The sequence below is a fragment of the Haliotis cracherodii genome, unplaced genomic scaffold (genome assembly GCF_022045235.1).
Source record: "Haliotis cracherodii isolate W230 unplaced genomic scaffold, xgHalCrac1.p SCAF_24, whole genome shotgun sequence".
In the NCBI taxonomy this organism is placed as follows: Eukaryota; Metazoa; Mollusca; class Gastropoda; order Lepetellida; family Haliotidae; genus Haliotis; species Haliotis cracherodii.
In genome coordinates, this window is record NW_027266280.1 from 8,352,218 (window position 1) to 8,377,721 (window position 25,504).

Here is a 25,504-nt window from a genome sequence, read left to right on the forward strand (position 1 = left end):
AGGCCATGACTAAGGGTGTCAGGCTTGAGTAGACCTTGCCTGAGTAAGGTTGTCTGGGCTAGAGTAGGCTCTGACGGACAGGAGCGTTTGTAAATCAGTAAATGTTTAGCCTCAGGCATGATCTCTGATTGTATTTATTTGTGAATGATGTACCTGAACGTGTGTTGCAGGTATGGAATCTAAGGTGTACGAGCCCAAGTGGTTCCGGAAGGAGCTGGACAGCACGACCGGGAGTCTGATCCACACATACACAGGGGAGTACTGGAAGTGCAAGGCAGAGCAAACCTGGGACAGGTGCCCTGATATATTCTTGTGATAGTCACCCACCCGGGGGACGTAACTCTGACTTGCGAATTTGAGCAACTGGGAGATAGTGATTGTTCTTCCAATAATGAGGATATCAGCCATTGAATCATGTAGCAAAGGGTCACGTAAGGGGTGATGTAGACGTCGACGTCGACACAGTCTGCAGCCACTCCACAGACGACGGCGTGATCACAGTCTGCTGCAACAGGGAGCTCTGTGATAGGTTGGCCCCTGTGATGTCACTGCCTTCATAACAAGCCATTGTGGATGTTGATACCTTGTGAAGTGTCTAGCTCCAGCGTTCTTCATACAAGTTCCATAACTTATATGGAGACAAGAGAATGAAACAAGAATTGTATTCTGATAATGTTTGAGCAGGTTCAACCGTAGTTATCTCAGAGTTTAGCTGACTGATTATCTTGTATTGCGTGGATATACCACTATAGATTGGTAAGAAGTTTACTCCATGTAAAAGTAATGAATTGATAAAATTCAGAAAGTGTTAAACAGGTGAAAAGAGTTGACATAGCCAATAAAAAAGAGACTATTTCATGAGACAGGAGAAATAAGTTAGTTACCGTATTTGACGTAATAAGCGCCCGCTCTAATAAGCGCCCAAGGCGATATTTGCTTATATATTGGCTAGTGAACAATCCCAATTATCACCCCTTCCGATTAATCAGTGTACACAGGACATATTTATTTGTGTAAAATATGTGTGTTATTTGCATCCTTAATTATGGGCAATTAAATTCTGGAAAAACATATCTGTTGTATATAAACATTTCAGGCTGTCCGCATAAATTTACGATCTTTCAACTCTGTTGCTTTTCACCAAAATGATATTCTAATTTGAGCCCCCTATTTCTAATTTTGAGAGCGCCCTGGGTGCTTGTTATGTTGAATACGGTAATTACAGACCTTCCCTTACTGCCTAGGGTAGCCTAGTGGTTAAGGCATTCACTTGTCATACTGAAGACTAGGTTTGATTCTCCACATGGTTACACTATAAAGGGTATGCCTCTGTCATGATATGGATGGAATATTGCTAAGAGCTTTATAAGACCATATTTTATTCACAAGCAGTATATTAAAAGGGTTGACTTGAATTTATACAGTATATACATCAGATTCATGCCAAACTGAACTGACATTGTATGAGAGAGAAAATGTAATGAAGTTTGTACCCCTCTTCCTGAAATTGGGAGAATTAAGAGGAAATGTCAGTTCCTTGAATGCGTCAGTTGTTATGCACCATGTCCGTGGAATGCCCTAGTGGGCACAAAGACAGTCTCAATGGGTAGACAGGCTTGACGTATGGAGCAAAACTACTTTATTGTTTCTGTGTGATGTTTTGGTACCAATGCCCACATGGGTACAATGTGTGATGCCCATTTCTAGTGTCCCCCGCCATGAAATTGCTGGAATATTGCTAAGAGTGGGGTAAAACCATACCCATTCAGTACCAATGCTAATACCTTCAAATTGCTTGATAAAGATATTAGCATATATACTGAAATGGTACTGAAGCATTTAAAATGACACTTTTGAGAGCTTTCTAAAAACATTTTCACAGATCCGTAAAACCTGGGGTTTCTAGTTGATTTAGGTGGGTACTGGTACCCTTCAAAAACTTTTTTTAAAGTTTTTAGATTTACTTACTTTGCCATCTATACACTAATGCAATACCAACAGAAGTACAGTATTCAAAAGCTGTAATATAAGTACTGCATAAGTATATATACTATTACTATCTTCTTTTGACAGGGTTAATCAGATATGTCATTCTGTTTAAATACACACTTGACATGAGAATCGGTTGTGTGTCATGAAAAGATAAAAAATATCCCTATGAAAAATAGAATAGTTATCTAAGTAAAGACAGTAAGTACAACAGGATTTCAATATAAGAACAGATTTGGTACATACGAGTATGTATGTGAGCTCCAGTTAAGGATTTTAATGGATGACATTTTATGTTCAAGTTTTGTCTGGTACTATTTATATATGGCTTCAGTACAGACAACAAGGTGGAAATATTCAGCACAGGTGTGAAAACAGACAAACCTTTAGGCTTAAAAAAATAAAAGAATTGGTTCTCAGGTAATGACTTTTGAAAATATAGTGCAGGCGGGTGGTGGATTTTTTTGGCTTGCTTGTTCAAAGTAGTATGTAACCAAATAAACAGTTGTGTACCATCACCCTGAAAAAGTGCCTCCCTACGTAAACAAGCATACAAACTCTGATTGCCGCCATGACCAGAACACCAGATGCACAGTAAAGCAGTGCGTATGTAAAGGGAAGTAACTGCGTGCTGTATTTGGATTGCATTGTTTTTAAGTATAAGGATTTAAAAAAAAAATTAAATGAAAATAAAAACGAAACATGCTGCAGACTTTATGATAATACGGGAAATGTCTGAGAAGCAAGACTATTATTTTTTTTAAGCCTTAGATATCAGTTGTAAGATATGTGAAATAACTGTATAAATAGTAATATGTTGATTACAGTAAACCATGGTTATAACGAACTAGAAGGGACCACGAATTTTACTTCGTAATAACCGTAGTTCATTATATGCATATATACGACATTTATACAACAAATGGTCGGGACTGAAAAATAAGTTCGTTGTATCAGTCAGTTCGTTATATGCGTGTTCGTTATAACTGTAGTTTACTGTAGTAAGCCTAATTATTGACCCAAGAATCCTGTTTTATTGTGTGAGTGAGGTCAAGGCTATGACTTGTTTTTACGACTTGGAAATGTGAAAACCCTGTGTAGAAACGCCCATCTTACGATGACCGGGTTACGTGTTCACCCCCTCCAGATAAAGCGGTACTCTTCGATCCGACATTGGTTTGTACTGTTTGTCATGCACTGTGTGTGTGTAAAGAGCTTGTAGATACAGGGGTATGTTACCTGGCCTCCAGGCCTGGAAGTGTGTATGTATGAGACTTCTGTAGCACTGTGGTAGTCACGGTGTATTTGTTATGTACATAGAATTCAGAGTGACACTTTGTTGTAGTCATCTTAGTGTACAGATGTCCGCCCAGCCCCGCCTCTTCCCTCCTGGACCCGCCTCTTCCCTCCTGGACCCGCCTCGTCCCTCCTGGATCCGCCTCTTCCCTCCTGGACCCTCTCTTCCCTCCTGGACCCGCCTCTTTCCTCCTGGATCTGCCTCTTCCTTCCTGGATCCGCCTCTTCCCTCCTGGACCCGCCTCTTCCCTCCTGGACCCGCCTCTTCCCTCCTGGACCCACCATTTTCCTCTTGGACCTCTTCCCTTTTAGACCCGCCTCTTCCCTCCTAGTCCTTCCTGGACCTGCCCCTTCCCTGTTTGACCTTACCTTTTCCAACTGGACCGCGCTCTTCCCTCACCCCAGGACAAACATATGTCCTGGTCACACCCTTAGACAAACCTCCTGCCCTGGCCATAGCCCTCGACAAACCTGCCCTGACCCCACCCACTATGCCCCGCTGTCCTGACCCCTACCACTATGCCCTGACTCCACCCACTATGCTACACTATCCTGACCCCACCCACTATGCCCCGCTGTCCTGAACCCACCCACTATGCCCCGCTGTCCTGACCCCACCCACTATGCCCCACTGTCCTGACTCCACCCACTATGCTACACTATCTTGACCCCACCCACTATTCCCCGCTGTCCTGAACCCACCCACTGTGCCCCGTTGTCCTGACTCCACCCACTATGCCTCCACTGTCCTGACCCCACCCACTATCCTGACCCCACAGACTATGCCCCGCTGTCCTGACTCCACCCACTATGCCTCCACTGTCCTGACCCCACCCACTATGCCCCGCTGTCATGACTCCACCCACTATGCTACGCTGTCCTGACCCCACCCACTATGCTACGCTGTACTGACCCCACCCACTATGCCCCGCTGTACTGACCCCACCCACTATGCCCCGCTGTCCTGACCCCACCCACTATGCTACGCTGTCCTGACCCCACCCACTATGCTACGCTGTACTGACCCCACCCACTATGCTACGCTGTACTGACCCCACCCACTATGCCCCGCTGTACTGACCCCACCCACTATGCTACGCTATCCTGACTCCACCCACTATGCCCCCACTGTCCTGCCCCCTTGTGGTAGTTGTTGCTATTTATCATGTGTGTAGAATGTGGTTCGTGCAAACAGCTGCTGTGATAATGTTGTGACCATAATCCTGGATGAAGTCTCACGACTAGTGCTGGAGTTCAACATTCAAGTCATTCTGACAGTCTGTATAACTGTCACAGTATCAGATAATCAATGCTACTCTGCTGTATAGCACTGTTTGAGAGACTTTTTTCACTGTTCCCAGACTCGTCCAGAAAGGGATATTGGTCCTGCTTTCTGTCCGCATGCATTACTTCCCCACTAGATGTCACTGTTGTAGCAAGAGGCTATGTTATGCAGTCTACACACATGCAACCTTAAGTGTTAGATGGTGTAATTTAGTAGACATAATATATGTATGTATGAGGCTAGTGTGTAAGATATATCTCCTGCTAAGGGAGGTAACTTGCTTTTTCTCCTAAAAAGGGAGATAACTTCTTTCCCAAGGTCACTGTGTGATACTGCTCTTAGCCCTGTGGGCCCTGATCTGCTTTAATACCTGTATCCATGTTCTCACACACCAATGTGGCAATTTATTCACACAGATTCTGTGAATGGTCATTTTCTCACACACCATGTATGATGGTTTATTCGCACAGATTCTGGTCAAAAGTTTACAGCTTGTTCTCAGAATCCGTGACAGTCAATTCTGGTCTCCGAATCTGTCACTGTAAATGAATACAGGTTGTATGTAATGTTACTGATTGGGTGACCACTTGGTATCAGTGATGAATGTACATCAAGGATACTCTTGATTATGTAACGATCATGTAGGATATGATTATATGATCATTAGGGACTGGTCACTTATTATAGGAGGTTTCGGGGCGGTGGATGAGATGGGAGGGGTGGGGTGTTTGCCAAAATTTATCAAGGGGGTTTGGGGAGGGGCATTAAAAAAATTTCTTGGGTGTGTGTGATAAATATTACATAAAAAGTTTTATTGTCAAATGCTGGGCTGGCTATCGGACGCCGGTTGACATCGCCAGTGGAAAAAAATGTGAGATCTTCGACTCCGTGTATAAGACGACCCCCCTTCTTAGCCCCCTCATTTTAGGTACGAAAAACTCGCCTTATACACAGCGATATACGGTAAATATATTGTTTCCAAAGACCAATCCCCACCCTCCATTAATAAAATGACCAGTCTGTTGTGATTTCTGCCATTATAAAGAAATGGACTATATAATGTAAGTCTTAAATCCATTACTAGACCGCTGTAAGCAGCTGTATCATGACACTATTGACATTGAACAGTTCATGAGTAGTTGATATATTGTCGTATCAACTGCCACATTTCTACGCTAGTCGATTCGTGTGGGATCCAATGACAAGCTTCGATATTATTCTACGTCAGTGTAGCCCTATATGGTGGTAATGTTGTGTTTTATGTTAACCAATATTTGCCAAATTTATACCATTCATGTTTGCTGAAGAAATACTTATGGCATCTCTCTATGGGAGATAACTCCAGTCATCAAAAATATCATTGTGTGACGTTATGCAAGTTCCTGTGTGATATCACACATATCATACTGGTTTGCTGCCTTTTTTAGCATCAGAAAATATTACAATCCGTATGAATTGTAATAACAGGAGATTTGCAAAGTGATTTTTTATAGGCTCCTGACTGAGTGGAATTGAACTGCCCTTGATTTTACAGGTATTATATGATTTGGCATTATGGAATGAACTTCCTAGATACTGAGAGACTTGCGGGTCATTTGTATACTCTTCAACATCTGTAAGGAAGCAGTCTGACCATGAACATGCTGATCCCTAGCATATGTTGAGTAGTATAGTCACTATTTGGTTGCCTTATATTTCCTGGACACACTCTCTGTGCATACGGGACAAAGCTCCTTGAATGTGGAGCTATCACTCAGCACATCTGTATATAGCTGCATGTTGTGTCATTTCCATTGCCTGTTCATAGTCCAACTGTATCAATCACACAAACTGAGTGGTGGAAGCTGGAATCACCTTGCGGGTTATGCTGAAGACATCTGCTTGCTGTGTATGAAAATCCAAGAGCTGTCTATGCAAGGACTTGTACACACCTACTCCAAGGTTCCTGATAGCCAGGTTATGGGAATTCAGACCTTTGAGCTTCAATTCTGACATTGAGAAATTTGTTTGCCCTATTGATGAGATGATGTTGACGTCATCAGAAAAGTCAGGATATATATTTTGACAAAAATGGTGTTCACCGAATGAGCAGAACTCAGAATGTGAAGCTGGTCTCCCACACTCAGCACTGATATTCCGGATATGCTTGGGATGTTCAGTCCTACTGGAGGGTACGAAGAGACTCATGGTATGCACCACACACAGCTACTAATGTGCATGTTGATTCCCGATGTGTTCCAGCCACTGCTACAGTTATGGAGAGGTTCTTGGTATGCTCCAAGCACTGTTATGGGTATTCAAGGAGGTTCTTGGTATATTCCAAGCACTGCTACAGGTACACAAGGAGGTTCTTGGTATGTTCCAAGCACTGCTATGGGTATTCAAGAAGGTTCTTGATATGCTCCAAGCACTGCTACAGTTATGGAGAGGTTCTTGGTATGCCCCAAGCACTGAGACAGGTATAAAGGATCATGGTATGCCCTAAGCACTGCTATGGGTATACAAGGAGATTCTTGATATACTCCAAGCACTGCTACAGTTATGGAGAGGTTCTTGGTATGCACCAAGCACTGCTAGGGGTATATTAGGTTCCTGGTATGATCCAAGCGTGGGTCTACAAGGTTCCTGGTATGCTACATGCTACATTGATATTTCTGATATGCTTTAAGCACTGCTATGGATGTATACAAGGAGAGTCCTTGTGTATCCCAATCACAGTTATTGGAGTATTGGAGGACATTCCTTTATGTATCCTATAATGAGCTTGGATTAATGATTTGACCCTGGCACAAGTGTTCGTGTAAATGAATTGATTCCAGATAAACCCCATACACAGCTACTGGTGAATATGAGGAGATTCAAACTACATGTATATCCAATACACAGTTACTGGTGTGTATGAAAAGATTCTCGATTATTCCACACAGCTACTGGTGAATATGAGGAGATTCACACTATATCCAATACAGTTACTGGTGTGTATGAAAAGATTCTCGATTATTCCAAGCAGCTACTGGTGTATACGAAGAATTTCTCACTATATCCAATACACAGTTTCTGGTGTATATGAGATGATTATCGATATGTCCCACACAACTACTGGTATATGCGAGGACGTCCTTGCTATATCCCTCATATCCACCAAAACCTGAGTTACCAGTGTATGTGATGTACGAATGTCTGTAAGCTTCTGGTTTGACCTGTACCACGTGGTGGCCCATGCAAGTCCAGCCTGTTTATGTAGTGTGTGCTGCCTGATCGTCAAGGTGTCAAGCAATATATGGTCCCTGAGGGAGAACTTGTTAATGAGTAAATTCATCACATGTACTGATTGTTTGTTTTTATTTCTTAAAATATGGATCATGTTCCCGATACTACAGGATGTGGAGCCCAGAGAAATTCACAATGTGAGAGAGGGACATGAATTAAATGGACAGACCTGATGTGGTTAAATTATTACTTGTGTGATTTTCATAAGGTCACAATAAATTGATCAATTATTTTTCCAAATCACTGCCTCCTTTTTTCACAATGCACAAAGATAATCTAAGATGAGGATTTATGTATTATGGACCATGTTTAGATACAAACTAAAACTACTAGTAAAACAGCTTGGTTTGATTCACAGGCAACTTGAAAGTAAAACAAACATTAAAGGATAACATATTTATGTACATTGAATTACATGTGAAGGTATTGTCCTCCAAATTACCTTTTCAACAGTGGTCTTGGTAGTTATGATTGGTGTTCCATGTATACATTTCAGGGTCCACATTTTCTGGGATAACATTTCAGCTTCAAAGATCAGTTTGTTGTCACCTGATAAACTACTTGCCAAGTTTCCATCCTTGAATAATATGATTAAGACACACAGGACAAGCAATTTGGAATGGTTGCCCAGAAATAGTGAAACCAGTTTGGGGAGGGACAATGTTTTTGTGCATTAACATTTCCGTGAGATTCACATGTTCATCACACATCAAGGACACTGTTGGAAATCTTGCATATCTATTACAAAAATATTTTATCCCTTTCCACATTTCTGCAAAGACAGTTTGTTTATTTGTTGTTTAACCCCACACTCAGCAATATTCCAGCTATATGACGGCGGTCTGTAAATAATCGAGTCTGGACCAGTGGATCGACGACCAGTGATTGCCGTCATGAGCATCGATCCATGCAATTGGGATACGATGACATGCATAAACCAAGTCAGTGCGTCTGACCACCTGATTCCGTTAGTCACCTCTTACGACAAGCATAATCACCTTTTACGGCAAGCATGGGTTGCTGAAGACCTATTCTACCCCGGATCTTCACGGGTCCTCTGTTAAGACAATTAATAATAAACTTTCAACCAGACAGTTCCAACATACAGCTCAAAAGGGTTAAAATAATTTTTGGCCAGGGAATCTCATCTCTCATTGAAACATTTGGATTGACAGATACAGTATGTACAAATGGATGATAACTCTTCAACACATCTGATGCATAACCTGTGAGGATTCTGGGTTCTAATTGGTCGAAGGCCCCGTTCCACAAAGCCGTTGTAGTGCTACGACTGTTGTCAGTCTATGTTAAAAGTATGAGAGCTACGATCATCTTAGAGCTACGATTGCTTTGTGGAACAGGGTCCTGGTTGGTTATAAGCAGCTACTAATGGATCGGGTTCTCAGACTCGGTTCACGGTGTTTGAACATGCCCTGACCTCATTGCTCGCATCAATCACTGGATTGTCTGGTCGAGATTCCATTATTTACAGGCAGATGTTGTGCAGCTGGAATATTGCTAAGTGCAGCTTTAAACAAATAACCCGCACACGCAGTGACAGATTGCTTGTTTTATGATCAATATTCATGCAAACTTTAAATAGAAAGAACTGAGTAAGTCAAAACATAACATATCCAGTAACATGTCATATGCTTAAAATGTATAATCATGATCCTACACTTTAATTCTATAATTAAGTTCTTCAAGAATCTCTGAGAGTGAGTGAGTTCGGTTAAATGCTGCTTTTAACAGTACTCCAGTTATTTGTCCGCTTAATGTAGGAGGACAGCCTGAAGTGATGCAGGTCTCAGACGTTTACCACTTTGGTGAAACCCACGAGCACGGGTATGGTGGTGACAAACCTAGATACATAATCGATCATAGGTTTCTGGTTCGCCCAAGGAATGCAACTCTGGACAGGAAATAACGGCGCCTTAGACTACTTGGTCACCCGTGCCCCCTGGAAGTTTCAGAGTATTAACACTGCTGTTAAATATACTGCTTTGTGAGACTTAAGGCACTGGTGGTCATGAATGTTGGACCCGTGAAGATCCGGGGTAGAATAGGTCTTCAGCAACCCATGCTTGCCATAAAAGGCGACTAACAGGATCGGGTGGTCAGGCTCGCTGACTTGGTTGATGCATGTCATTGTATCCCAATTGCATGGATCGATGCTCATGATGTCAATCACTGTATAACGCTCTTTTCTTGTTTAGTGACTCGAGTATTTACAGACCGCCGTCATATAGCTGTAATATTGCTGAGAGCAGCGTTAAACAACAAACAAACCAAATCATGAATGTTGCCACTCAGGTGAAAAACAGAATGGGTATGGTGCTGGAAGACCAAGGACAATTAGACATTCAGTGTTATAACCCATGAATCCTGGTCTCTGAGGACAACTCGGCATGGAATTCTTGCATCTCAGTACCAGGGTCGACAATTCCCCCTTCATGAAAGACATTGGTTGGCACACATGTTAACAACGAACTGCATCATTTTTCAAGTGGTGTCTTTCCTCGTAGCTCCTGTTGTCCGTGAGCAAAGTCACATTTGTCCGCTGAGCGAGGGCAGCCGTCGGGGTGTTTGTCATGGAACCAGCACAGCGACGTCTTGTGATGGTCTGCTGCTGCCAGTTTCTTGGTCTTTGCTTTGCGGGACTGACTCCAGGGGTTGGCTTGGGAGAAGTCGCGGAGACGAACCCGGCCTCCAGATACTGCAGTGGATTGAGATTTTGAAAACAGGTCTGGACGCACCCAGAAGTCCGACACATTTGTCAGATGTGATAAAACTGTCACAATGGCTACAAGAACATCCACCCAAAAGGTGCATACAGGCTTGAATAGGCTTTGAAATAGGATGTGTATATTATCTTGAAAACCAATCATTTAGTTTAAAGTCTATCACATAAATGTCAGAACTCCAGATAAGCTGTGTGTCAGCGTAAAATACGCATCAGAAATGCAGAAATACGCAATAAAATAAAATCCAAGCGTATCCAATATGCAACGAACATTAGAGATACGCTACAAAAATAAAACTTGTGCGTAGCATCAAAATATTGTGAAGTAACCCTGCGTATTCGTTTAGCAAATCAGCAACTTATATTGAAATTATAAACGGGCATTCCGTCAACCTTGCCAAACTCCACGATGACAGTTACATCATGATCATTTGCCATCACACTTTCGAGGAAGTATCGTGGTATGTTTGAGTCCTATAAAGCTCTCGAACCTACTAGCCACCAGTTTGCAGGGACTAGATGAATGGTGTTTTTAAATATTTAACTTAAATACCAACATGTGTAAGAACTAGTGGGTAACAGAAATTTGAATACCCAGATAGAATTACTGATACCCAATGATTTTATAATGCATGGATAAAATACCCACAGCAACAAAAGCTTATCTGGAACTCTGAATGTTAAAGCATAGATATTTCATATCAAGAAAAGTAAACTGGCTCTGCTACAGCTGCTGAAGGAGACGTGATACAGATAACTTGGATAGCCAAGCTAGGGTACATAACCTGGGATTACCCAGTCCAATTAAAACTACATGCATAAACACTAGCTTACCTTGAAAAACACTGTTATGGTTCCTGAGCAGCGTTTGTAGGCCTCCGCTCTCTGCCTTCAACTGTTGTAGAATGTCCTTGTCAAACAGCTGTGCCACCTCGCACAACGGCAGGCTCCCTGGGTGGGAGAGAGTGAGGTGGGGAGATATGAGGTGTCATTTTACTATTTATTCCCTAATTTATATCACTTAAACATGTATTAATATCTTAAATTTGATTTTTAAATATCAATAAATACATTTACTGGTATTTTCAGATGTTAGCGAGTTGGCTTTAACACCACTTGGATCAGTATTCCAGTAATATCACATGTGTCAGTTTAATGTGGGAAGAAAGCCTGAAGTGATGCAGGTGAAACCCACAAGCATGGGTATGGTGCTGACAAACTTAGAAACATAATCAGGGCAAACCGGGATTCAAATCCAAGATAACAGGTTTCTGATGTGCCCAAGGGATGCAACTCTTCACCATGCCCAATCGACACAACTCTGCAGCATGCCCAAGGGGCATAACTCTGCACAATGAATTGCAGAATCTGAGATGACTGGGCCACCCGTTCCCCCTTATCTGTAGTATCTACCACACTCCAAATTAATGGATACATTTCTTTGCGCTTCTCTGTGAATTATAAATAATAGATTTCAAGACATTTAGCCATTTGATAATCTAAACAAGACATTGTGCTGACAGGACACCCCTATTCTGAACAGTCAATTGATCCGTTTATGTGAAACAATGAAAACAATCTATTGCTATCTAACATTCAACATTATGTGAAGGATAAAGCACGGCTCAGAGGTAATGGTCTCAGGTATCGACAATTGCCAAGCCAGGGTACATAACCTGGGATTACCCAGTCCAATTAATACTACGAGGCAATGGGATATAATATCAGCAATGTAAGACCTCAGAGCTTGGATTGAATACTGAACATTGGATGTTTGAAACATCAAGTACAAATTTCATCTACTTCTCAACTCATCAGGTCTAATGGGGAAAAGGTAAAACCTCCCAAGAGGTTATTACGAGATAGGAGTGAGTGAGTGAGTGAGTGGGTTGGGTTTAACGCCGCTTTTAACAGTATTCCAGTTAAATCGTGGCGTGTCAGCTTAATGTGGGAGGAAAGCCCAAAGTGATGCAGGTCTCAGAAGTTTACCACTTCGTTGAAACCAACGAGCAAGGCTTATGGTGCTGACAAACCTAGAAACATAATCGGGGCAAACCGGGATTCGAACCCACAATCATAGGTTTCTGGCGTGCCCATGGGACGCAACTCTGCACAGCGAATCGCGGCGCCTAAGCCGACTGGGCCACTCGTGCCCCCTTACGAGATAGGAAGACACCTACAATACAATAGGCTAAAGTGGCAGTAGGTTTATGATTTGAGATATAATGGATTATTGATATCACAAATTTGATGATAACATATCACTAAACAAGAAAACAGCATTATCACTTACCCTGCCATGAGGCACTCTAGAATTTGAGTTATTAACCTCAATGCTGATTTTCTAAAATCATGCACTGCAAACAGGATGCACAAAATCAACAGCATGGAGAAAGGGAGGGCAACTCCGTAAAAGACAAGGAAACACAAAAAATATGTTTTTAGAAATACCAAAACATAACAAGGTACCTGTACGTCATGTGTTTAATAGATAGATATACAAAGTTTCGTTATAAAATATTAAACAGTTTCCGAGCTATGCTCCAGAAACGAATGTTGCACATATTTTAGTCTACCGGGTAAGTCTGGTTTATTGCCATGGAAAAAATTAAAATATTTTATTTAGAAATGCCAAAACACCAAATGCACTAGTTCAGCATGTGTTCGATACATATGCAAAGTTTCGTATTAATACATAAAATGTTTTCTGAGATATTATTCAAATCAGTAAATCAAATTTGTGATATCAAAAAACACTTCTGATTTTTAGATTTCACAAACTACATCTTTTAATATATATTCAAATGTGTGATATCAATAATTCATTCTGAGATTCATTTTGGTGATATATTGATATAAAATGGAACAAATAGTGAAACAGACCTCATACTGAGGTTAGCGAGTGAGTTGGGTTTAACGCCGCTTTTAACAGTATTCCAGTTACCGGTATATCGCGGCGTGTCAGCTTAATGTGGGAGGAAAGCCCGAAGTGATACAGGCCTCAGACATTTACCACTTTGGTGAAACCCATGAGCACGTGTATGGTGCTAACAAACCTAGAAACATAATCGGGGCGAACCAGGATTCGAACCCACAATCATAGGTTTCTGGCGTGTCCAAGGGACGCAACTCTGCAAAGCGAATCGCGGCGCCTTAGACGACTGGGCCACCTGTGCCCCCCATACAGAGGTGGATAGTGAATGAGTCAATGATAAGCACCATCAGTAAAGTAAATAATTGTGTCTGGACCAGACAAACCAGTGACTGAAAGTACTAGCAATGATCTACACCATCTGGGAACAAAGACATTCAATTAGCCAAGTCACCAAGTCTCACCCCCTGATCCATTTTATTTGAGTCTTGACAAGCATGAGTTACCATGGTTACAAGGGACAAGTTCTTCCCTGGAATCCCCATGGAGCTGAAGTTATAGATGTGAAGGATCAAGATTAACTGAACCATATGACAAGTATATAATCTGTCACAACCAAGTCTTATCAGGCATCGAGGTTAGGTCTTGTACATGTCTGAACCCGACTCGATACCCTGTGACAGCGTAGCATTACGATTGTTGTAACTATGACAGTTTAACAATGACTTTCGACAATCATAGGACTATTGTTAATTTATGAAATGATGTGCGGATAATTAATAATCCTACCTCCTTTTCTCCACAATTTTCCCTCGTCAAGGGAGACAACCTCTCCATCTGGTGCCACAAGTATCTTCTCAAATACAGTCTTCACAATGGCCTGTTTGGTTGCTGTGGCAACTTTCTGACAATTCCGAACTGGCTCCTCACTCTGCCTAGGTTCAAAGTTGGCAGACCATCCCTTCCCAGACTCGGACACATCCAACCGTGGCCTTTTACACCCTGGAGAGTTGGGTTCAGGGTTGTCTTGTACACATCGTTTCTGAACGTAGAGTGTTCGTGTGGTGTCCTGGAGGCTGTCCTCTTTCTCAGCGTATGTTCTCCCTCGACCGATAAAACACACCTGAAACATGCCATCAGATCATCACTGGATGGTTCAGTGGCTGACAGTCCACCACATCATCGTGGACCCCAATCAGGCTACACACAAACCTCCATTATACTCGCCTCTTATATTGGCGGGGGTACGGGTGGCCCAGTCGTCTAAGGCGCCGCGATTTGCTGTGCAGAGTTGCGTCCCTTGGGCACGCAAGAAACCTATGACTGTGGGTTCGAATCCCAGTTCGCTCGTGGGTTTCACCGAAGTGGTAAACGTCTTAGACCTGCAGTACTTCGGGCTTTCCTCCCACATTAGGCTGACACGCCGTGATAATACTGGAATAATTTTAAAGGCGGTGTTAAACCCAACTCACTCACTCACTTATATTGGCATTAGCCTGGCATTAAAACATTACCATTTGACATGTCTGTATTTTTATAGTTGGATCAATCGTTCCACCCCTAACACTTACCCTCTTCGTTGAGGGTATCCTGAGCGTGTCCTCCTCCACCTGGAAGCCACAAACCTCCCCCACCTCCTTCACAAAGTTCAGGTATGTCCGGTATGGGGAAGTACCCTTTTCTCTCTCACTAAACTTCTTGTCAAAGTCATGAAGACAGCAGGGGAGGACAAAGTAACAGCAGTTGTAGGAAGATCTGTTAAATACAGGGAGGACAAAGTAACAGCAGTTGTAGGAAGATCTGTTGAATACAGGGAGGACAAAGTAACAGCAGTTGTAGGTAGATCTGTTGAATACAGGGAGGACAAAGTAACAGCATGTAAAGGAATATATTTTAATTACAGGAGGGCAAAGTAAAAGCAGCTGTAGTTGGATCGGCTGACTACAGGGAGGACAAAGTAACAGCAGGTATAGCACATAATCTTGAATACAGGGAGGGCAATGTAACAGCAGCTGCAGGAAGATCTGTGGAATACATGGAGGAAAGAACAACAGTAGCTGTTGTGAGGATCTGTGAAATACAGTAAAGTATTGGTCATACTGCTGCTTGTTTCACTCCAGTGTCTGAAATGCCTGCAAGCCTGCCCGTGGCTGATAACTTTTCTGTCGGGCTGTATGAAATTTTCAGCTACCTGCCCAACTGTCTGGCATTTAATTTTAAGCCAAGTTACATATCAAGTTTTATAATAACTCCTTATTATTTATTATTAGCATTATTTCAACTGAATCAAGACAAGATTTGTTTCTTATATTTAGCAAATCTTTCAATATATATAATATCCGAATGCGGGCAGGTGACTATGAAGAAGGGCATGCAACATTTATGAATCACCTGCCCGACTGTCTTGTTGCGTCTTATAATAATTTCAAACACTGTTGCATTCATGACAGAACAGGGTGATTTGATCAGATAGCTATTATTAGCATTGTGTCATGTGAATTTCCGGTAAGCACAGAACAAAGACATGGCAGAGATATACACAGTCCATGGATATACCTTGCAGCCATTAGAGGTATCCATGGCGTCAGCTCATCACTATGGTTACCAATCAACCAATCGTATGTTGGAAACAAGCTGTCTGCTGATGGAATAACAGTCTGTTCCTGGAACAAGGAAATGGGAGAAATCATTAAAAGGTGCGTTTCATAATGAAAATATTTCAAGAGATGTTAACTCACGGTTTATTGTTTAAACTTATTGTTTGTTGTTTAAAGCTGCACTCAGCAATATTCTAGCTAGTCAAGTCTCTTTAATCTCTTTAGTCCAACACTCTTTAATCCGACAATCAGCTTTTTCCGACACTAATGATGGGACCAATTAAACCGGTGCTATTTAAATCAGTCCCGTTAATCCAACTCAGTGATCATTGTACCCCTTGGTCATCTGCCCGCAAGTACACAGCCCATGTTTTGATGCGAGACGAGTCGGCTGGTAGCTGCATATTACAACAGCTGCAGAGATAAACTTGCTTAACAATAAACAATTAATGCTTTAAATAAAAGAAAACATGATTAATCCCATGCTTGGATAACCTCAATCTCATTAAAATCAGATACAAGTCGCCGAGGACATCCCATTACAGGTTATGTCAGAACAACCTTTCACGCACTATGACCGAACAATAAAATGACTAACAGGAAGTCAACGTTAGCCACTAAGAAAGCAGCTTTCTTAAGCTTTGCAGTACCAGTTTCAAACTGGCAACTTCCATTCCAGACTATGCTTTTTAAAGTATTTTGAATAAGTCATACAGTCCATAATGGTTGTTTTATGTTAAGCTTCAGAGGTTGCATGATTAGAAAACATGTTCCGCTAACAATGTAACATAACAATATGAATATTTCTTATTACGTGTTTGTATCATTATCTATCGTGTAGATTCTGATTTTCAATCACCAACGTTGATACTACTTAATTTCGTTTATCCGACATACTCGTTAATCCGACATAATCATATAACTTCACACATAACTCACTCACTCCACACATAACTCACTCACTTCACATATAACTCACTCACTCCACACATAACTCACTCACTTCACACATAACTCACTCACTCCACACATAACTCACTCACTCCCCACTTAACTCACTCACTTCACACATAACTCGGTCACTCCACACATAACTCACTCACTTCACACATAGGGGCGGTCGGGTAGCCTAGTGGTTAAAGCCTTCGCTCGTCACGCCGAAGACCCGGGTTTGATTCCCGACATGGGTACAATGTGTGAAGCCCATTTCTGGTGTCCCCCGCCGTGATATTGCTGGAATATTGCTAAAAGCGGCATAAAACCGTACTCACTCACTCACTCACTTCACACATAACTCGGTCACTCCACACATAACTCACTCAATCCCCACATAACTCGGTCACTTCACACATAACTCACTCACTCCACACATAACTCACTCACTTCACACATAACTCACTCACTCCACACATAACTCACTCCACACATAACTCACTCACTCCACACATAACTCACTCACTCCACACATAACTCACTCCACACATAACTCACTCACTCCACACATAACTCACTCATTTCACACATAACTCACTCACTCCACACCTAACTCACTCATTTCACACATAACTCACTCACTCCACACCTAACTCACTCATTTCACACATAACTCACTCACTCCACACATCACTACATAACAGTTTACGCAGTGATTACCTTGAGCATTGTTTCAGATCCATACATGTCCCAGATACCTCTCCTCCGGATGTCCAGCCCCAGGCCATGGTGCTGCAACACAGTCGCTCCAGTTACTATCACATCATCAACTACCCTACAGGCACAATTTCTCATATATCTATTTACAGAAAAGGTCATGTACATACTTAAATCACAGAGCAGTATTCCCATGTCTAAGAATCACTGTGAAAATCCAAACTGTCCTGAGACTGTATAGTGTAGCAAATGTAGGGTAAAGCTGCCACCTATACATTATCACAGTAATTAGATGGGAACGAGCTTTCAGTAAAATTACATAGTAATTGAGGTAAATATAACAGGTAATTAATTAGCATTTAAAACTAAGAGCTCTTATCTGACAAATGGGGAAAAAACCCATTTTTTTGTTTAAAATTCTTATTTGTGACCAACCATGAGATAAGGGACCTTGTGGGTGAAAAAAACCATTTTGACTTTTCATAATATTTTAAAACTACAGCATATTCAGAACACAAAAATACAATTCACAAGCTTCAATTCATATTTATTACAGAGATACATGACATCACACATCTATCTTCACTGAAGTAAGCTGACGTCAGACATCTTCATGATGTCACGGCACAATTGTATCCTAGCACCCAGAAGGTCCCTTTTCTCCTGGTGGGTCACATTTACTAAAAATTCAGAGGTATTAATATTGTATTCTACACAATAACTATAAAACTAAGTATCAAATCCACATCCTCTGTACTTCACCTGCTCTCTGTGAAATACAAGTCACTTCTATAAAGCCTTAGCATTTGTCATAACTACAACATGAAATGGAACCTATAATTCCAATTTGGGAATTTTTCATGACATTTGCTTGAGACATAGGGTGCTTATCAGCTTCAGGTGTAGATAAATCCTGGTACAACTCCTAGTGATGTTAGCCTCACCCCTTCAGCCGCCAGTATGTGCACCAGGAGGCCATTGCCACATCCAAGGTCCACAAATGACTGCCGCTGTGTCACGCCCCTCCTCTCCCGGTCCTCCTTCCATATCAGCTGATGCAACAACACATTATTCACACCATTAGGTTTTTGAAATTATTCTCATTTAATTGTATGCAAGCAACTCAAAACTAATTGGATAAAGGTGATATATTTGATGCAAATGTGCAGCATATCTGAAGCTTTCTCTAAGCCACTCCCATACCCCTTATATCGTACCGTGTTTTCTTAATAGGGCTGGCTATCGATTAGATCATAGATCGACAATTGTTAACGAAATATCAATCAATTATCGACAAATGTCAGAGAAGTAACTTTGAGCAAATATGCAAAAAGCTGAGTGAGAAAACAACATATTTCACATTACTGGTGAGTGGTGACAGATTTATGTATGCATAGATAATTTGTGGACATTTAAGAAATGACAAATCAGTCGCTTTCCATCTTCGGCAATAGACAAAAACAAGTCTGCTCTAGCAAACTGAAACTTTATTTCATCACAATAGTTTATGTAAGATATACATGATATAGATGACACAGTTTTCATATCGACAATCGTTAATATTTCTTCTCATTGACAATAATTCTGATTATTGAACGTTTTAGCCAGCCCTATTGCTTAAAGGGCAAGTTCACACGGAAATGAACCATTTTTTCTTGTACTTTTTCCACATTAAAAGTGTTAAGATAGAAGTGTCATAGACAAAAATATAAAAACATCATATTTAATTAACATATTTTTTGCACTAAAACGATTTATATTTTTCACATTTACCAAGTGTTCTATTTCCATAACAAAAACACCATGGCTTATGCCCCTTGCAATATGACGTCATTGGTGCCAATTGATAAACATTATGACGTCATCATGCTTTGTTAGAGCCGCTTCACGTGGTGTAGGTACAGTTTTGTGATTCTAGCATCTCAGATGCCAGCCAGAATTGTGTTATGCTGAGTCACCCTGCGCCCGAGTGTGTCGTAGACCATGTTGTTTTACTGCAAACTGGTCCTTGATATCTTTTGCGTTGAGAATAGACAGGGACCCAGTTGAATTGGCACCAATTACGTCATCATCTAAGGGGGATAACTCAGGCCTATTTCGCTCGTAAAACGAAGGCCTCATAACGGCATATCACTTTCACACTATTGTGAGCTTCCTACTTTCACTGTGAAAAAAATGAGTGTATATTTTCAAATACAGATACTAACTAATTCTAAAATTGCGTTTTGTTTAGAAAAAGAAAGAAAGTGATTTTTGCGTGTACACTTCCCCTTTGACCTTTCCAGTCCCACTACATCAACTAATATTTTCTAGCCTTTGTTTGTTTGTTGTTTAGGATTTGTTTAACTTAAATTAAATCAAACTTGTTAGGTCTTGCACCAGCCTAGTCAAGCTTCAAATGTTTGTGTTGTAACTGCCACACTTAGCACTACTAGCAATATTGCAGCTACATGGTAAGGATCAGTAAATAATCAAGTGTGGACCAGGCAAACCAGTGATTAACATCAAGAGCATCGATCTACACTACCAGATGACAATGACATGTAAACAACCAAGTCCACAAGCCTAACCACCCAATCCATGTAGTCGCCTCTTAGGACAGACACAGGCAGCTAGGGACCAATTTTAACCCAGAATCCCAATGGGTTTCCAATTTAGTTACCTCTTGCTAGGGACACTTCTACCCCGGGTCCCCACAGCAGATATTGTTGGGTACAGAGTATTCATTGCCGTGTAACATATTGACATTTAATGGACTTCCCGATTTTGGGTTATTTTGCAATTCATCGTTCTTATTTGGTGCCAAACAGACAACCTTTATTTTATCCATCCCTGCTTTCAACTAAAAAAACCCCTAAACATTACTGGTGAAATAGCATCTTCAAAAAGATAATGTGACACACTCGTACAGCATAAAAAGACAATACCTTCAACAAACAAAAAATTAATTCATAAGTGTATATTACCAGAAGGTAGGTTGCTATGGCGACGTCCTCGTACACAAATTTCTTTGGGTCTGTCTTCTCTGGCCACTTCTGTGAAAAGAAAAAAGAAAAACATATTTATTGAATGCCCTTTTTTAATGAAGGAAAAGAATTTATGGATATCAACTGCTTTATAATGTGGAACACAACGTTTCAGAGTATATGCTTACTCCTTCATCAGGTGAATTGATGCCAATTACCAATCAGTGATAATTTAGTTCTGGTGAGGTGAGGTGAAATGGGGTTTAACGTCGCGTCCAAGATTATTGCACTTATATAGCGACGTGCATGTACGTGTGTGTGTTTGTGTGGCTGCTTGTACTAGTCAGGACTGATGCCGATTTATAGTGCTAGCTCACTGAGATACCATGCCGCAGTTTAACATGAATACCCCACTCAGACACAGTATACTGACTCCGAGCCGACCAGTCCTTGTTGTAGCCCCTTAATGCTGAGCGCCAGACAGGGTTACAACAAGTACCATCTTTTAACGTCTTTTGGTATGACGCAGCCAGGGATCAAACCCCGGACCTTCCGCTCTCCGGGCGGGCACTCTACCACTAGACCACGGAGGCGGTCAATTTATTTCTGGCTTCTAGTTGTCCATTACTATCAGCACTGATTACTGTAAAGTATTGGCTTCTATTGTCTATTGCTAATCACCCATCAGCTCCAATTATCTGTCGGCTTCCTTTGTTAAGTTTCCACCTTTTGTTATCTTATTACTTTTGTTGTTCTTACATGGACATATATATGCTCTCTGCCTCATAGCATTCATTCACTAAATTCCATAAATACTCTTCCTTATGTGTATCACTTCTAAATGCCTTTCAAAAACTTATTTTAATAAAGTCAGAATGGAATCATGCAAAACTAGCACAATATGAACTGAAACTATTAGCATGACAAGTCTTCCCCATTCCAACCGACTCACTTCAACAAATGGATGACCATATTTGACCTTGAGATCATTGTACAGTCTGTTGTACTCGTCAACAGGCACCAGTCTAAGAGATGAGGTCGCTGTCCGTAGCGTCTCCTCCTGACCCCATCTCACAATCTTCTGCAGCAGAACATCGCTCAGCCATCTCCAGGTCACATGACCTGCATCTTTGTTAGATCTCACAGAAAGCTGCACCCTGAAGATAGAACACTCTTGCTTTGACCATAAACCTGTATCCTGCTATGAATGTATAAATATCATACACTTATCCCTTATAATGCTGTACAGTATATGCTTGTGGTGTCCCTATCTTGTTGTGTTTCTGTGGAGTGAGTGAGTGAGTGAGAGCAAGCGAGTGACCACCCGATCCCGTTAGTCGCCTCTTATGACAAGCATAGTCGCCTGTTACGTCAAGTATGGGTTGCTGAAGAGCTATTCTACACCGGATCTTCATGGGTCGGGAATCGAATGTACGATCATAGGTTACAGGCACGCCTACATGGCAGCACTGCACAGCAAATTGTGATGCTTTTGTCAACTGTGTCACTCCATGTTCCAATCTAAACTCCCACCTGGTTGTGTCGTCGGTCTTGTACGTGAACTTGTAGGCATCTTCATTCAAATCCTGCTTGTGTGGTGGGGGTGACTGCACATGACAAACAGGAATGAACGAAATTGAATCAGTTGAGCAATCTGAAAGTATCAAACAATTACATATCAACAATTATCAATTGAAAGCCCATAATAACAAAACTTATTTTCCAAACAGGTTCTTACAAGTTAGGGACAGGTCATATGTAAGGTGCATGTGCGTGTGTGTTTTTAAATTAGAGGTTTTCCAAGCACTAATGTACTGAAAATAATGACCTTCCCTGAATAGACAAAAGGCAAAAGCACTTGATACTTTATTATATAAGACAGGTACGTGATAAATGACAATGACAAATGAGGCGTGGTTTATTTCACGATAAAACATTGTTCAATCAAGATGTCATTTCTGGAGATTTTAACTCGTAAATTGGAAGATGAAATTTTTGAGAGGGTAGTGAGTTGTTCCCCACAAATGTAGCTGGGTAACGCAGATAAACACAATGTCTGAAAGTCATACACAAAAGTAGGCGAGATGTGGTAATCTGTATTGGGAAAAAAGTAAAGATAATCGCCATGTGAATTGGGGGAATATTTAAGAAATACCAAACTTAACACCCCTGTTCATAGAATGGACTTGTCCGACATTGCTGCGATCGGATTGTATTCAAGGAGTCATCATTATTTAAATATGGGTATATGTTTTTTGTAAGGTTGTCAATTTTATTAATATCCAAAGGGAGGTTGTAAATAATGTTGAAATCTCACATAAGAAATAAGAGATTTGTGGTTGCCTGCACCAGATCATGTTTTATTCTCACTGGAGTGTTTTAATGGACAATAAACAACCCCCTCATCATTTATTTCTTAAATAAAATGTACTCTTTTTGGTGACCCTCCACTGATCCAATCTGACTCATACCCCTCTATAATAAATGACCTGTATCCCCCCATCCCCCAAAGTTTGTCAACAAAAAGCTTCATAAAGTAATTGTGTACATTAAACATGTTTTCACTTATCATGCTTATTCAATAATCATTATTACCATAATGAACAAGTTCCCGCAGTGTCGGGTATTTATCAATCTGTCTGGGGATGAGGTCCCTCACAATAATCACTACTCCTTCCTCATAGGAATCCAGATCCACATCTTCGTCTGCTTGAGTAATAACATGGGTTTCCTCCCCTTCATCACGCATGTCGTCTGCTTTGGTGAAATGTTCCGACAAAGAACTGACTTCATTTTCCTCACAAACTGGATACCATCGTTGATATAAAATCTTTGCACCACATAATCTCCTGTTGACTACGTGTGGTTTGTTTATGTACACTGACAGAGCGTTTTTGAAACCACTTTTAGTTCCGGAAAAATCTTTTTCTACTTTTGTTTCGGACTCTGTTTTCAATTTTGACTCTGATAAATCACTGTTGCTCATGGCAGTCTCACTTGACCTTCCAACGTCAACGTTCCCAACGTCACACATGTTCGCTGGTCAAGGCAATTGGCGTACACTAAGCAGTGGAATTGTTAAAACGAAACTTTTAGTGATGTTGATGTCTGCAATCTGTGCATATGGGCGCTGACATCTTGAATATTGCATTATGGATAAGCACTCGAACATATATCTTTTAACATGCAAATGACAGAATATATATTCATTATATACAACTATTTTTTTATGAAGCTACATTTTAAAAACGGCAAATGTGCTGAAACATTAATAGACATTACTAGGATCTGTCTGTGGTAATCTCCGTATTCCAAAACAGCGCAGCACCAAAATGGTCTAGCAACCTTTGGTCAAAACGGGCACAAAATGAAAAGAAAACAATCCAACTTTGGCTTCGGAGAACAACCTACCCTATTTAAATTTATAAAGAAATTATGAAAGGAATTAATTTAATTGTCTCCTAAAAAAATCAAGTTCCATAACGTTGAGCCTCACCCTTAATTGGTAAATGTACAGCCGCACAGTCTTAAAACATGATAATACACGGACAGGGAGCACGGGTGGTCCAGTCGTGTAAGGCGCCGCGATTCGCTGTGCAGAGCTGCTTCCCTAGGGCACGCCAGAAACCTATGATTGTGGGTTCGAATCCCGGTTCGCCCCGATTATGTTTCTAGGTTCGTCAGCACCATACCCGTGCTCGTGGGTTTCACCAAAGTGGTAAACGTCTGAGATCTGCATCACTTCGGGCTTTCCTCCCTCATTAAGCGGACACGCCATGATAACAACAAGTACCATCTTTTAACGTCTTTTGGTATGATGCGGCCGGAGATGTTTCCTTATAGTAAATACCTTATACAAGCATATATACACAGTATATACCTTTAGAAACCGAGTATGAATATACAAGTATGGTACCCTAGTAGTTGATGTGTCGGCTCGTCACGCCGAAGATCCGGCATCGTTTCCCCACACGTGTACCGTGATATGGCTTGAAAGGTATTACAAGCGGTCAAAATGAAAAACAATAATTTAAGACCTTGGTTTTGAACTCTGGGGGTGGGTTGTAGGTTAATATAGAGAAGTAGGTAGGGGGATGGTGTCCCACCTCATGGCTAATAGACTTCATTGTCAACAACCGTCATTATATATCATATGGCCAAGAAAACTATAGATACTTAATTATTGTTATAGAAAGTGAATAGGTTTTAAACAAAACTCACTGCTACCTTTTGAGGTAAAAATCCCTTGAAATACGAAAGAAACATTGAGAATAATGACATATATCATTGTCAATGAGACGCCAGGGTCAGAATAGAGTCTCGCAGTAGACAAGGTTCCGTCTTTCCGCTGATCGACAGCGGGGTTTGGGCACGGAGACATTTGGCACCGAGAATCTTGTCCTTCCATCGCGTTTTCTTTCTGGTAGGTGACTCAAAGACCGTTAAATATCCTTGATCAAATTTTGCACAGATATCAGTCCAGCCATAAACTGATACCTTGTGTTAGTTACTTGGGAATGTTTTATAATGAGTGAGGCTCCTGGTACCTTATGATTGCCGTAGAAACAGAAACAGACATTGTACTTAACACTATTATTGAAACTTTGACACTGTAGCTGTGTGGGCCTATTTAGGGTAACTTGTAATGTTAAAATGATATACATCCTAAAATTTGAACCAGCTGACTAGCAGACATACATAAATGTAATGCATGTATACGTTTGTTTGTTGTTTAACGCCGCACATAGAAATATTCGGGGCGTTCTGATAGCCTAGTGGTTAAAGCGTTCACTCGTCACGCCGAAGACCCGGGTTCGATTCCCGTACATCGTGTAA

General features: G+C 41.2%; 2 protein-coding genes across 3 annotated transcripts in view; one reads left to right on the plus strand and one right to left on the minus strand.

Annotated features, from left to right (window-relative positions):
* The window catches only part of LOC139472246 (oxysterol-binding protein 1-like), a 55,260-nt gene extending 49,979 nt beyond the window's left edge, over positions 1 to 5,281 (plus strand). For both annotated transcript variants that reach the window (XM_071254635.1, XM_071254636.1), the window contains exon 13: positions 171 to 5,281. In XM_071254635.1, coding sequence (XP_071110736.1) covers positions 171 to 316 — 146 coding nt within the window. In that variant the 3' untranslated portion in view covers positions 317 to 5,281. The remainder of the gene's footprint in view (positions 1 to 170) is intronic.
* A 4,760-nt stretch (positions 5,282 to 10,041) lies between these two features.
* LOC139472382 (probable tRNA (uracil-O(2)-)-methyltransferase) lies at positions 10,042 to 23,783 on the minus strand. The gene is made up of 11 exons (XM_071254853.1): positions 23,264 to 23,783; positions 22,202 to 22,322; positions 21,621 to 21,825; positions 20,669 to 20,737; positions 18,647 to 18,754; positions 17,706 to 17,777; positions 16,012 to 16,118; positions 15,027 to 15,210; positions 14,245 to 14,578; positions 11,418 to 11,534; positions 10,042 to 10,556 (listed from the first exon to the last, which is right to left on the minus strand). Exons 1-11 carry the CDS (start codon positions 23,700 to 23,702, stop codon positions 10,336 to 10,338), a joined length of 1,977 nt encoding a protein of 658 aa, XP_071110954.1. The 5' UTR covers positions 23,703 to 23,783; the 3' UTR covers positions 10,042 to 10,335.
* Positions 23,784 to 25,504: the final 1,721 nt, after the last annotated feature.